Here is a 14,765-nt window from a genome sequence, read left to right on the forward strand (position 1 = left end):
GGCCTCGTGAGGCGGGCGTTGGGCGGGCCGAGGCCATTGCTCCTCCCTAGCCCCGTTGCCGTGACCACCGGGAGGCGTCGGGCGAGCCCCAAGGGTTGCCGCCATGAGCCTGAACGATGTGCGGGTGCAGTGGCTGCGGGACCGAGCGCTCGCCGTCCTAGGGCTGATCGATCCGGCGCCTTTCGAGGAGCTGCTGAACCGCGGTGACGGCGAGGAGGCTCGGGCTGTGCTGCGCTTTTTCGAGCGTGGCGCTGAGGAGCGGGACGATGAGACCGAGACGGGCACGGCGCTGCTGCTGCTGCGGGCGGAGGGACACACCCAGAAGGACGAGTTGGCAGGGGGTACGAGCTCTCCTTGGGCACTGCCAGACCCTTCACTCTGGCCTTCTCTCTCTAGCTCTCTGTTTCCCCCTCCCCCAGGCCCTTGTTTTTCCCATCTTAGAATCATAGAATCATTAAGGTTGGAAAGGACCTTCAAGACCATTGAGTTCAACCATAACCCAGCTACCATGACCACTAAACCATATCCTGAAGCGCCACACCTGTGTGCCTGTTCCACTGCCTCACAGCTCTCTCAGTGAAGAAATTTTTCCTAATGTCCAGTCTAAACCTGTCCTGGCACAACTTAAACCTGTTTCCTCTTCTTCTATCATTAGTTACCTGAGAAAAGAGACCAACACCAATCTCACTACAACCTCCTCTCAGGAAGTTGTAGAGAGCAATAAGATCTCCCCTTAGCCTTCTCTTCTCCAGACTAAACACCCCCAGCTCCCTCAGCCGCTTCTTGTATGATGTGCACTTCAAACCCCTCACCAGCCTTGTTGCCCTTCTCTGGACACACTCCTGGACCTCATTGTCTTTCCTATACTGTGGCACCCAGAACTGAACAGAGTACTCAAGCTAAGGCTGAGTACAGGGGTGCTATGGTCATAGAAGGAGGTGAAATTTATCAAGCAGGACCTGCCTTTTATGAACCTATGCTGGCTGGGCCTGTTCCCACTGTTCTCCTGCACTTGCCGTATGAGCACACCCAAGATGAACTGCTCCATAATCTTCCCCCATACCAAGATTGGGCTGATAGGCCTGTAGCTCCCTAGATCCTTCTTTTGCCCCTTTTGTAGATAGGTGTCATGTTGGCAAGCATCCAATTGTCTGATCCCTCCCCTGTTAACCAGAACGGCTGATGATGGGGAGTGGCTTGGCAGGCTCCTCCACCAGTTCTCTCAGCACTCAAGTGAATCCCATTCAGCCCTATAGGCTTGTGAATGTCCAGTGTGAGCAACTCCACCACCTTGCCTTGAATTGTCTTTTCTAAAAAGGACATAACTATCCATAACCACATTCCAGTCATGTGAGCTGAGTTGCAAGCTCCTCTCTTTATTCTGATATAGTTTATTGCAGATGATAGTGGTAGTGCTGTAAAGAGCTGAGACTGGTTCAGTATTTTGTCCACAATATTACAGAGAACCTTTTCACACACACACAAAAGACAGAAAGAGTGTTAGAAGAGGGCAACAATTTTCAGTGGCTCAGAGGTTCAATTCATCTCTGCTATCAGTATCTGTGTAACTCCCACCAGCTTCTGAAACAGTTACTTGCAGAAGCAAAGAGTCACAGCCTGGTATTACGTATCCATAAAAGATTTTTCATCATACTGTGCGAAAAAGGACCACAAAAGGTAAGTGCTGAAGCCTGGTGTGGGTGGAAGTAGACTAAAGAAATTACACAATTCAATTTCCCACTCTTCAGCTTTGAATGGAGGCAGCTGCAATGATGCAGCTTAATGTTCAAAAACAGTAAGACAGGGCAAATTATTTATTGCTTGATAATAATATCAGTGCACCAAGGGGCAACTTGCCTTTCCTCTTCTTTAAGTGTCCAGAAGCCTTTGCTGAAAGGGAAAGAAGACATCTTCTGGAAGACAGTATAAAATGGAGTTTGGAGTTCTTCACTGGTCATGGAATTCATGCAGTTGTTGCTGTGTTACAGTGTCTTCACCATCACTTCTTGGTCATGACATAACTGCAGACATTTTCCACATGATAGATGTGGCACTTGTTTACATTTCCTTTTACAAAGTGGTTTCATCTTGAAATGCACTTAATTACTGATTTTTGCACAAAAAATCAGTTGCATTGGGTAATGCTGGTAGGGATATTCTAAATAAAGACCAATTACCTGTGGAATGCCATATGATATTTGGATTCAGTTCTTCAGCAGTAGTGCTGTCCTGTGGGAAAATGTGTGATAACACAAAGTTTGGATGGCCGGTTGTTGTAAGGTAATGCTGAAGATGGAGGAAAATGCTCAGTCATTTATTCTGAGTAGCAAACTGAAAGGATCCATCTTATGTGACTGGAATACCTGTTCTTTAACTGAGTTCTTTTGTGTTGTTCTTTCTTAGGGATGACTCAGAAAAGAAAGACACCTCCTCTGCAATCCAAAGACAATGAAAGTGTGTCAGGTCATGTATCAACTCTCTCTAGTGGGTCTGAATTGAGCAAACTGGAGCAAAAATTTACAACTGAGAGTGTAAGTCTGTCGTGCTTTGCTCTATTCTTTTGTGCATATGATGACGCTGGCTTCCTGATGCAAATATTTCAACCAAAACTGGTAGGCAAATTAAGGAGGTGCCATACCGAGCAGATACTCTGAGCAGAACAGAGGAGTTTACAAGAACAGGAATTTCTGTTCAAAGCCAATGACCTGTGGTGTCTGCCTCTGATGTTGACTGACAAAACATTGCAAAAGTAATTTACTTGGCAAGACACTGACTGGGTGAGAAAATGCAGTGAGCTGCTCAGGTACTGTATTAGCTATTCCCAGAGTTGCTTGTGAAAGGGAAGTGGCAGTTGGAATAATTGCTAGATAAAGATACCATGGGAGGAGCATGTAATGAACAGTGAACAAAGGCTTTTGTATCTTGAGCCTTCTACATAATTAGATGGTCGGGACAAAGCCTGAGATTTCTAAGTAAACTTGGTATATAGCTGAGGTGCAGGTGGAAGGGGAGCAGGTGCTTGCACATTCTCAGAAAGGTACAGAGGGACAGGCATTTAAGTGCTTTCTGGTTTCATGTGTTTCAGGCACTAACTCTTTCAATCCTGTTCGTCTGGAAATCAACATTTTTTCCAAAGCAGATGATTGTTACTGTTAGCTGAGTGATTTTTTTTTTAATATTTCATTTATATTAGTAGTTTACTTGGATGGCAATGTGAAGATAAGGAAATTAAACTAATTGCTTTCTGTTGCTCGCATGAGGCAAACAATAACAGTCATACTTCCTATTTATTTTCTGTTTCAGCTACAAGAACAAAAAACTGACAAAGTGTGTTTCTATGTGGCTTCTGATGAAATTCCTGAAGAATTTTTGTCAAATTTTGCTGTATATTTTCTGAGAGACACCAAAGGTATGTGCTTGGAAAAACTGCAGGCTTATCATTTCTAGTCTTTGTATTAAACACAGGAAAGGTGATAGTGCCTGGGATGCAGGATGGTGCATATCCAGCTTAATTAACTGGATAGGAATACTCTCAGGGTAGAGGTAGGAATACTTGCCACATGAAATTTATGGAATTTCAGGTGTCTTCTACATTCTACTGGTAAGGATGAAGTTTTCATGCTGCACTTAGAGGAACCAGAGATGTAGTCACTACAACTACTAAAACTGCATAAAGTTGAGGTTGAGGAGCTATATGTGAAAGTTAGATAATAAGATGGTGATAAGCAGAACTGAGGTATCAGACTTCCCGGCCTAACTCTAATTGTGATATACAACAGCAGCATGTTTTATTCTGATAGTTTGTACTTTTATCATAAACAAAGTCACAGAATGGCTTGGGTTAAAAATCATCTAGTTTCAACCACCTTTCCATGGTCAAGAACACTTCCTGCTAGACCAGGTTGCTCAAGGCCATGTCCAACCTGGCTTTAAACAGTTCCAGGATTGGAGTCTCCATGTCTGTTGACCTGGAGTTCAAATCAAGGCCACTGTTTTGTTTGAATAGAAACCTATTTCCTGACTATAGGGCCAGATTGTAAAGACTTGAGTTAGATGGCCTCTATGAAAGAGTATCTGCACTATTAAAACCAGCACAAGCTTTTATTACAAACCCAGGGGGTTTTTATTGGACTTTTGACATATTATGAACAGGACTCAATGGTTTCTCTATCAATTAGATTTATGCTAATTGTTTGTATACTCTTTAGAAAGAATTGGTGAACTAAAAGATCTGACTGAAGCTGATGAAGTTCTTCCTGAAATGATAAAATTTGGTGCACTGACAGATGATACTCTTTCAATGCTAAAGAATGCCGTCTCACAGGTAAACATTACGGCTGTTATATGTGGAGTCCTGAGTGTTTCTGAATTTTGGGGAGAGGCTGAGGGAGCTGGGATTGTTAAGCCTGGAGAAGAGGAGGCTCAGGGGTGACCTCATTGCTCTCTACAACTACCTGAAGGGTGGTTGTGGCCAGGAAGGGGTTGGTCTCTTCTCTCTAGCAACCAGCACCAGAACAAGGGGACACAGTCTCAAGCTGCGCCAGGGGAAGTTTAGGCTCGAGGTGAGGAGAAAGTTCTTCACCGAGAGAGTCATTAGTCGTTGGAATAGGCTGCCCAGGGGGGTGGTGGAGTCACCGTCCCTGGAGGTGTTCAAGAGGGGATTGGACATGGCACTTGGTGCCATGGTCTGGTCATGAGGTCTGTGGTGACAGGTTGGACTCGATGATCTTTGAGGTCTCTTCCAACCTTAGTGATACTGTGATACTGTGAATTTGCCTATTTAATATTCTACTGACCATGTGGACTGTGCATAAGAAATACTAATATTTAATGAGTGACCTTTGTATGCTAAAATGAAGATTTTGTTAATCTTTATTTGATATTTTGTTTCTCAAATTTTTGTAAGGATATGGACACAGGCATTATTTCCTCGTCTGGTCCTATGCAAGAAGTATTGAAGACTGTGACACCAGATACCTTTATTTTTGTGCTGATAGACTTCTGTAAAAGCATGCTGGAGTTATTCTTCTGCAGAAGCTGGGGCAGAGAGGATGGTACTAAAAAAGTTAAATGGAAGGAGATGCACTTAAACTTTAGAACAATATATCCAATGCTTAAGTGAATTGCTATTAAGCCAACTTTTATGGTTTCCTTTTTTAATACGAACCATCTAATCTATGGTACCTGTTTGAGTTATAGGGTTTTTCACCAGCTCCCTCCTCCAGTCAGCAGCAAACTGAGGAAACTTTCTTGTATCCAGATGGTGAAAACACAGATTCTGAAAAAACGAATTTGCCTGAGGCTGAGCTAGCAGAAAAGAATAAGCAGCCTGTGGAATATGGTAAGGTTTGGCTGAGGAACGAGACTTGACTGAACAGGAAAAAATTCTGTTACTCAGCTGGTTATCAACAAACCAAGGCGAATACTCTGCCTATGCCAGCACTGTGGCGAGTACACAACAGGAGGAGGATCACCCAGAAGGAGCTTCCCAATTAAAGGAATTTGTTTGTTCTGTGTTGTCAAGCAACTGGATGTATTTTACCGTATTCTCAAACAGACAGAGCAGGTGGTGTGTTACCTGTCCTGAAGCAGCTACAAGATGGAAGGCATAAGTAATTGCAGTGCTGTTACTTCATTAGTGCTGATAGAACATGACAGTTAATTCTCTATGCCTTTTCTTCCAATAGGAGACATTCAAATGGAGATGCCAAATATAAATCTAGATGGAGAAGTGACTGTTCTTGCCACAGTTCCAGAAGTGGTTGAAGCTCTGGAATGTTGTGCAATGACTTGGCGGAAATTAATATCCACTGCTCTAGAGGAACAACTGAAAAAGGTTCCACAGGTAATGTTGCCTGTAACACCAAGCTTCTTTTATTCCCGGAGACATTACTTCATTTCCCCACAAGAATCTCTTGGAATGGTTTGTGTTCATTTTTAATCCTTCTTCATGTTTGATTGTTGGAAAGCCATTTAGTAATTGATGTAAAGTAGAACAAAAGCTGTGAGGAACTGTGTGGCTCTGGGAAGTAGAATATAAATAGAATATAAAGTAACTCAGTGCAGATTCTAGCCCCTCAGGATAACTGTGGAAAATGAAGGCACTTTTGTTATCTGCACTTTTCTAAAAAGCCATGAAATATTAAAAGCTGAAGTGATTATTTCTTTTTAAATAGATAACTATATTTTTTTCTTGAAGAAAGTCATCTCTCTCTCTCTCAAAAGAAATAATCCAATTGTAGGATTCTGATTCTGCAAACACATATATGACTAATCCCATTAAACTTCCTGAGGGATGTCATGTCTATGTATGCTTTTGCAATCATGGACTCTCCACCTCCAACTCAGGGATATGCTCCCCATAAGCAGTTCCCTTCAGCGTGTATAAAACTTTTGATTTCACAGAAGGATCTTGTGTGTGGGTTTTTTGCATGTTTGAATTATTTCAGGTTTTTCTCAGTACATGGCACATTGAAAAAAAAGAACAAATATTGTCCTGTTTATAGGCTTTCACTTTTGCATAACAGTAATTTGTTGTTTGTATTTTATTCCACATTACTTGTAGGGTAATGGGCCACTTGTAGAACTTGACTTCTGGCGTGAAAGAAATGATACTTTAGGTGCTCTTACTGAACAGACAAAGCTTCCAAAAGTGCAAAAGGTCTTGGAAATATTACAAAAAGCTGAATCTGCACATATTGGAGATTTAGAGGTAGTCTTAAGTGACCTCAGAAAACATCATGTGGATGCTCTGCATAATGTCAAGTTTCTTTCAGCTCTTGAGCACCATTTGAAGGTTTGTATTCTTAAGAAATCTGGGTGAAGGTTTAACTGTAGATTGGTTTCTCAGTTGATACAATCACCTCTTGTTTGTTTTTTATCAGGAATAAAGTTATACTTTAGCTTTTTTTATATTTAATTTTAAAAGACTTACTTCTTTTGTTTAAGTTACTATTGTCCTAATACTTACAAGTGGGAGCCCAGAGGTGTGAACAACTTGGTTTATCAATCACACCTCTGGGAAAGTTCAGCATAGCTGAATTGAGGAAAACAAAGATTTCTCTCTTCCATTTTTGAGGTAGCTTCTCACTAATTACAGCAGATGTCTCAATTTTGAACTTTAATGAAGACCTTCCAAACATCAAAATAAAGAGTTGAGACAAAATGAGTTTTGGAACACATTTATAGGAGAAAGGAATATTAATGAGACAGGAACAAAAAGCATTTGGAGCAATAGATGCAGATTTGCACATCCTTCACTGTGTGTTACTTAGGCACCAGGGTGTTTCCTTGGCTGTGTTATTGAATAGTGCCACAGAGTCTCTTAACTTCAGTTATCTATGGAATAACTATTGGTTTATAGAATGTGCATCTGTGTATTTTCATGACATCTTATTCACACTGTTTATAATGCATTTAATAGAATTTAACATATGGCACTGGACTTAATATTGTCTTGGATACAATTCCTGCACTGATGAGTACCTTGAGAGTTGTATGGATTGTCTCACGGTATTACAACAAGGATGTGTGGATGGTGCCCCTCATGGAACGGATTGCATGGCAAATTTCAGCAAGAGTGTACAAAGTTGTGGATTTACATACACTGTTTAAGTAAGTCCTGGATTCATCTTTAATCAGGCTGTATTTATTGAAAGCTTTGCTTGTTTTGCTTGAAGTGCAGTAGAAAACACTTTCATCAAATAGATTTCAGCGTTTTTACTATCAGAAGTTTATTGGAACGTCAATTAAAAGTAAATTTATTTTGTAATTTTCATGTATTAGTGAATCAGCACTGAAGAAATAGGTGCTTGTGCTCTTCTGTCTTTTGGACAGAAATCAATAAACCAAATAAAATTTTAGTAGCAAAAAAGTGCCACAAATATCATCAACATCAGTTCTGAAATAATACCTCCTTTAGAAAGCAGTCACATTGAAAATTAAGACCTCAGAGTTATGTTTGTCCTAGACATGGTATAATGAGAAGCTGTTAAACTGGGGTACGTTAATTCAGTAGAGATAAAATTTCCTATCAGTAGCCTTTCTATCTATAGTATCTTAACTCTTTTGATTTGATTAATAGAGAAGATAAACATGCTGCAAAAAAGAAAATAGCAGAAGCCAAAAGCACTCTTGAACAATGGAAGAAGTGTTACTTTGCTGTTCGTGCCCAAATTGAAGCATCAGGAAGAGAGCAACACTGGGAATTTGACCGAAAACGGTTGTTTGAAAAAACAGACTATATGACTGGAGTCTGTCAAGATCTCTATAATATTTTGCAGGTAGTAATACAGGCAATAAAGAGAGGGATTATGTGAACATTGTCTTATGCTGTAGAGGAGATTCTTTTGTATTGCAGTTGTTGAAATGTTATCAGTCTTTATTTTTGAGAGTGGGTTTGTGTTTAAGATCTTAGCAGTGCCTTTGTTTCCAGCAAAGCTGCACTTTATGCTTGAGACAAAAGAAGTCTTCTCAAGGTACTGGTTGAGGAGAGAGATCTCTATGTGCACTGCTGTTATCAATATGCAGACTTCAAGTAACTGTTCCACAGAGTTCATGGGTTACTAGCTTAATGATATTGTTTTAGATAAAATAACAATCTAAGCATACTGTGATATAAATCTGACCATATATGAAATAATCTAACAGTTGCAGGATAACATATGAATGGAGAGATAATATACAGGCTAATTTATGTCAGGGTAATTGGCAGTATTAGCGGTCCATCACTGGTCAAATGCTATAGACTATGTTTATAAAAACTGCATATGTGAAAAGTGGAATAACAAGGAGTGAAAACTACTCTGTGTTTTACCAACTGAAGTATTGTGCCTGTAGACTATGGTTTGTTTTTTTTTTCTTCATGAAAAACTTCTATTTAGTGTTTTGTGTAGAGATCTATGAATCATGAATGACAGCATGAATTGATAATTCTCTGAGTTATTCTTATTTTTAAAGCAAATACTATCAGAAAGCTGTCTTAAATGGCAAGAAAACCCCTGTTAAAAATAAAGTTTTCTGATATGTTCATCCAAATTCACAGATCATTGGAGAGTTTTACAATGCATTTGGTCGTGAACTGAAAGTTGTCACAGGGAATCCAAAACGTGTTAATGATCTGCTGAGAGGAGTAAATGGTCTAACTATTCCTATGGAAAATTTGACTTTTGACCCTTTTAATGTCAAAAGTGCTCATGAATGGAAATTAATTATGGAGGACTTTAGAGCAGGAGTTTCAGTAAGTACCATATCATGTGATTCCCCTGCCCTGTTCCCTGCTATATACAGATTCATTTTAGATTGTCATTGTTCTCATTTAAAGAAAATGTGAGGTTGTGAAAAAAAAAAGAATATGTGAATAAATAAGTAAATAAAAAGTGAGGAATTTGACCAATTTTTCAAAGTCGGTATTCTGTTCCAGGTTGTTTCTGTTTATAGTTTTGCTTTATCTTGAAAATGGTGAAGCAGATTTTCTGCTCATTGACAGAATAGCTACAGCATGAACAGAGGATACTACATATGAGCTCCCTGTACTCATGTGCTGACACGTCTCCATCATGTCCTACAAAGAAGAAAAACTTCCTTTTCTGGATTCATTTAGTCCCTCACCCCTCAGTTAAGAATACCCACAAAGTACAAATTGTTACAATGTTTTCTGTGATTTATGTACCTGCCCAGCAGACACATTAATTAACAGTGATTTCCTGCAGCTTTCTGGAAAGCCATCAGTTTGTCAGTCATTTGTCAGACTAAAAATAGTGAAAATATGCTGGACTACTATTATAAAAACATGTTTTCTTTTTGCCTTCCTTTCTTGGTTTTGCAAGGTGCATCTCTAGATGGTAGAATTTCTTGGCCTTCCTCCTTTGTTTAGGTCATTGAAGAAGAGACCAAAACATTTATTGACGAATCTTTTAAGATGCTTCGATCAGCAGAAGCTGCATTTGACATGCTGTTAAACTTCCAACACATCCGCACCCGTGAAGTCATTAATAAGCAGATGATGATGAAGTTCAATGACACTTTGGACCAATACTGTAAAGAGGTATTGAATTTAGAATCACAGAATGGTTTTGGTTGGAAGGGGCCATCAAGATCATCTTGTTCTAACCCCCCTGCCATGTACAGGGATACCTCCTACTAGACCAGGTTTCTCAAGGCAATTTCTTAAGTAGTACATCAAACTCTTTAGTGAATCTGTGTCTAAACACATGCATAATGTAACTTATTATCTGAAAGACTGAAAAGTTCTACAAAGCATGATGACTGCTAGTTTTTGGAGCCTGTTGGAGAAGTGGTGTGGTTAATGTGCTGAAATGAATATGCATGTTTGTACATGTGGCACTGTGCTAACTGAAAGATGTTTGCATGGACTCTGAATGCAACAAAGCTTATGGCTGTTCCTTTACCTTGTGAAGAGCAGTTCAACAGTTGTTCTTCAAGAGGGAACACACCCTTTCACACCCAGCAAGTTCATGATATGACCAAAATGTATCAGAGAGAAATCATGAAAGCAGAAATAATTTCTCTGTGTTGGAAAGCTTTCCATATCATTGTGTTTTTCTTGCTATTTCAAAGAATATTGAGTTTATCAGGGGACCACAGCTTTGCAGAAAACACCTCCACAGTAGCAGTTCCACAAGTGACAGTAAGACATTCCTGCAATGCAGTTAATACAGACAAAAGGTGCATGAAAAAAAATAGGATTTTTTTTTTCCTCCCACCACCCGTCCCACTGCTGAAATTACCTTCACTTTGTGCTCTCTATCAGCTAAGATACTGGCCATGGACAAGCAAGTGGAGAAATGATTCTTTGTGATATCTTATTCTCTTCTAGGTTGAAATGATTAATGAAATCTTTGTTCAGAAACAAAATGATCCGCCTTTGTGGAAGAATCATCCTCCAGTGGCTGGAGCAATATCCTGGTCCCGGTTCCTTTTCCATAAGATCGAACACACTATTGTTCGATTTCAGGAAGTTGAGGAGATGCTTGCTAGTGAACGTGGGAAGGAAGTAAGTTGGTTCTTTTCATTAATGACAGAAGAAATACTTTCTTCAGATCCTTTTTACAAAGACATGAAAGTGCTTTTCTTTGAAATGAAATTCCAAGAGTGTCTTGGCATACAAAAAGTCATGTTTGACATGAAAAACTGAGTGGGATCTTCCCACCGTTTCCCAGAGACACAATGACAAATTCAGTGACAGAATTCAAGAGCCTAAATTCTCTATTGCCCTCATGAATTACAAGGCATTACTTGCCCGCTCATCTGACACAAAATTAGAGACCATATTGAGACACCATATTAAGAGAGATTATGCTGAAAATTTCACATCATCTTTAAAATTAGTTATATATAAAGAATTTTCTTTTCTAGGTAAAACAAATATATCTTAATGTGGCCAAGAAGATGAAGGAGTATGAAGATCAAAAATACAGTCAGTGGAGAGATGAGACAAAACAGATCCTTCCCCAGTTGATGGAAAATACTCTGCTAAACATTATCTATTGTGAGACTGCAACCCATGTTAATCCAAAGACTTCTGAGCAGGTGAGATACAGGAAGATGGTGTTACCATCATTCTCTGTGAGGAAGAACTGAAACCTTTCTAATGGCCAGTGAGATTTTTCTAAGTACACTATTTTAAACACAGTTTTTGAAAGGAAAATTTAGAAGTTTCTAAACTCAGAATTATCTGTGAGTGGACCATCATAAGATGTAGTTGCTGAATGACCTGGAAAATGGATGAATGTCATTTCTCTATGTGGTGTTCTCTGGTGTAATGCCTGTTAATTTTAATCTTTGAGATGTTACAACAAAACCTGGGGCTCAAATTAGAGAGAGGTCTGGCAGAGAACATGCATAATCCTATTCTAACTAAACTTTTGTCTGACTATGAACTTGCCCTGGGATTTCTGTTGTAACTGGGTGCAGCAGTATGTAAAGAGAGATGTGTAATTTCTCAAACTAGAATGCTGAGGTTGCTGTCAAATTTTAATGGCATTTCCACAAGCTCTAAATGTCAAACATTTTGACTTTTGCTTGCTGCCTTATTAAAAGTCTCCAAGAACTAACCTCTTCCTTGTATTGGTTTGGTGTTCTCTCCTTCCTGTTGCTCTTTTGTTGTAGAGCTCTTTAACAGAGGACCCAGTCACCACAAAGAAAAGTGTCCGCTTCATAGTGAATTTTCCTTCCATGCTCAGAGAAATTATTATTGAAACGAAGTATATGGAACAATTAGGGTTTACTGTGCCAGAAACGACAAGATATGTGGCATTGCAGGAAAAGAGATATCTTAGGTAAGGTCGTAACAGAGTATCTGCTCATAGACATAGGTCATTGTTTCAGATGATTTCACTCTAAACTAGAATGGGCCCTGAATCTTCACATTTTGGAAATATAAAAGCTCTTAGTGAGGTTTGTTGGTTTGTTTGTTTGTTTGTTTAAATGTTAAATTACTAATGCCCACATTGCAGTAATAAGCTTTTCTCTAGCACTGTCTGCATCCTTTGTCCTCTAGGACTATGTCAGACAAAACAACATCTCACTAGATCTGAGGAAAAACAAGGAAAGTAATGTTTTGCAATGAATTGTTAGTACCATTTACACTTCAGATCACATTTAAAATCTTTTTAATCAGCTTTGGGTAAGTTACTTTCACCCAATTTATCACAGACATTTAGCACACAAATATACTGATAAGAGCCCTAACTGGATTTTGAAGTTCATCTGATGAGTTAACTGATGTGCTTCAAACTGAGGCTGTCTGAAAAACTTTTTCTAAGTTGGGGCATGAGAGGTTTGTCCAGATGCTGTTGGAGCCATATGAAATTGCATTTGATCTGAGTTCAGAGCTGAATTTATAGAAAATAATATTTTTAATGTTTTTGTTGTTATTGTTGTGTTTCTCACACTCCTTAGGTACATAAACAGATTGAAAGTCATGCTGGATCGCTATCACAGGTTAATGGGAACACTGAATGAAGCAGAAACCAATCTTCTCCATGCTCATATTCAAGAGCTATGGACAATATTCAAACCAGGGCACAGAAGACTCAACTGGAACTGCTTAGGTAATGGAGTTACTAGTTTCAGATGGCCTTAGATGCTGATTTTCTGTTAAATGAAATCTTCAAATCTCCACTTTATTCAGTGGTACATTCCTGTTGCTATTGTCAGAGTTAGAAGAACAGGTTAGGCAGACTCTGATCCAGGAGAATATTTCTTATGATTTAATCTCATTTAAAACACTGAGTGGACAGGGACAGAGACCCTTAGATAGCAGCTGTAAGAAAGCTAGACGAATGGTTAAGTGACAAATAGTCAATTATTTTACAGAATATAATTTCATCCTCATAGATAAAACATACTTGGTGTGGCAGTTTTGATGCATTTGTGAAATATTTGTTAAAAGAAAAAGACGAAATGGTTGTGATTTATTTCAAGGTATTGGTAACTTTATCATCCGAAGTACAGAAGCTGTCAAGAAGTTTGAATTTCTTGTCCATCATATTCATCATAATTCTGAAGACATAAGCAAAAAACTTCACTTTATTGAGTCAACAAATCTCTTTAAGTTTCCACTTCCAAAAAATGGTGATGAACTTCCTAGTAAGTCTTTATGTTTTCATTTGCAAGCTTTGTGATGTTTTATTTTGCTCTGTCTGCCACTAAGATGAAACCTGTTAACTATTACCAGCACTAGTTGTGGTAGTACTTCATGGTGTAGCAGTACCCTAAAGCTGATGGTGTCAATAAGAGAAACATAAAGAGGAGTATTCAATCATTTGACTTCTGTCTACCTTGGGTTTGATTACTTTCTGCCTGCCCCCCCTCCCCACCCCCCAGCTTTCCTCTGATTTCCTTAACCTTCCTGTATGTGGTAGTGTAGTCTTAGAGCTTCGATCTGCATGGAGTGTCAACTCTCTTCTGGGCTGTCTGAACGGAACTGGTTTCCTCAGGTGGACATTGCAGTGAGGTGACTGTCTCCCAGGTCTCTCTGTCACTTGAGTGGATAATGGGTTAAATTTCTTTCTTCGTAAGCTGAAAAGGTTACTTTTACATCCAAATGGTTGCCATTAAATAATTGAATCCATATAAAATCAGAGGGCTGAATGATGAATAAATGAAGCATTAGTAAGTCAAGATATATTTTATCATTACACAAGATCAATTTAATGGTCACAAACAAAGCCCAGCTAATTATTGCAGTATGCAGATCTCTTAGGTCTTTTGCAGTTAATGATGTATTTTTTGTATCTTTTACAGAAGCGAAAGAAATTTTTTGAGTATGTTAAGTGTGAAAGAGCAAAAGATGTGGCACAGATGGTTAGAAAATTATTCTGCTATTTCACAATTGCTAATAAAAGTGGAAGGACGAGTTGCCAACACGTATAGTGGCAAATCTCCAAAATTAGCTTCCTATTATGCATACTGGGAAAAAAGGATTTATCAGGTGTTGACAGAGTTAATTGTGAAGTAAGTCAATTGTTTGCTTTAATGGATATTCAATCTTTCATTGTCAAGTTTTCAGGATGTGTAACTGATATTTTTTTGTACATCTCAGTGATTTGCAGTTTGAGACAGATTTGTATTTGGTGAAGTTCTTTCTTTCTTTCTTTCTTTCTTTCTCTTTCTTTCTCTCTTTCTTTCTTTCTTTCTTTCTTCTCATTCTCTCTCTTCTCTCTTTCCTCTCTCTTCTCTCTTTCCTCTCTTCTCTCTTTCTCCTCTTTCTCTCTTTCTCTCTTTCTCTCTTTCTCTCTTCT

General features: G+C 39.0%; 1 protein-coding gene across 1 annotated transcript; it reads left to right on the forward strand.

Annotated features, from left to right (window-relative positions):
- Positions 1-103: 103 nt before the first annotated feature.
- On the forward strand, positions 104-13,611 carry LOC137453756 (dynein axonemal heavy chain 10-like; the record flags this gene model as incomplete). The annotated part of the gene is made up of 16 exons (XM_068163267.1): positions 104-341; positions 2,404-2,531; positions 3,304-3,409; positions 4,209-4,324; positions 5,200-5,341; positions 5,688-5,845; positions 6,566-6,796; positions 7,424-7,614; positions 8,084-8,282; positions 9,044-9,238; positions 9,875-10,045; positions 10,838-11,014; positions 11,377-11,550; positions 12,130-12,299; positions 12,922-13,073; positions 13,447-13,611. Coding segments are annotated over exons 1-16 (2,713 nt in total), but the record flags the coding sequence as incomplete, so codon positions are not given.
- Positions 13,612-14,765: the final 1,154 nt, after the last annotated feature.

This window comes from Melanerpes formicivorus, unplaced genomic scaffold (genome assembly GCF_026170545.1).
Source record: "Melanerpes formicivorus ecotype bairdi unplaced genomic scaffold, bMelFor1.0.p_v2 SCAF_72, whole genome shotgun sequence".
Taxonomy (NCBI): Eukaryota; Metazoa; Chordata; class Aves; order Piciformes; family Picidae; genus Melanerpes; species Melanerpes formicivorus.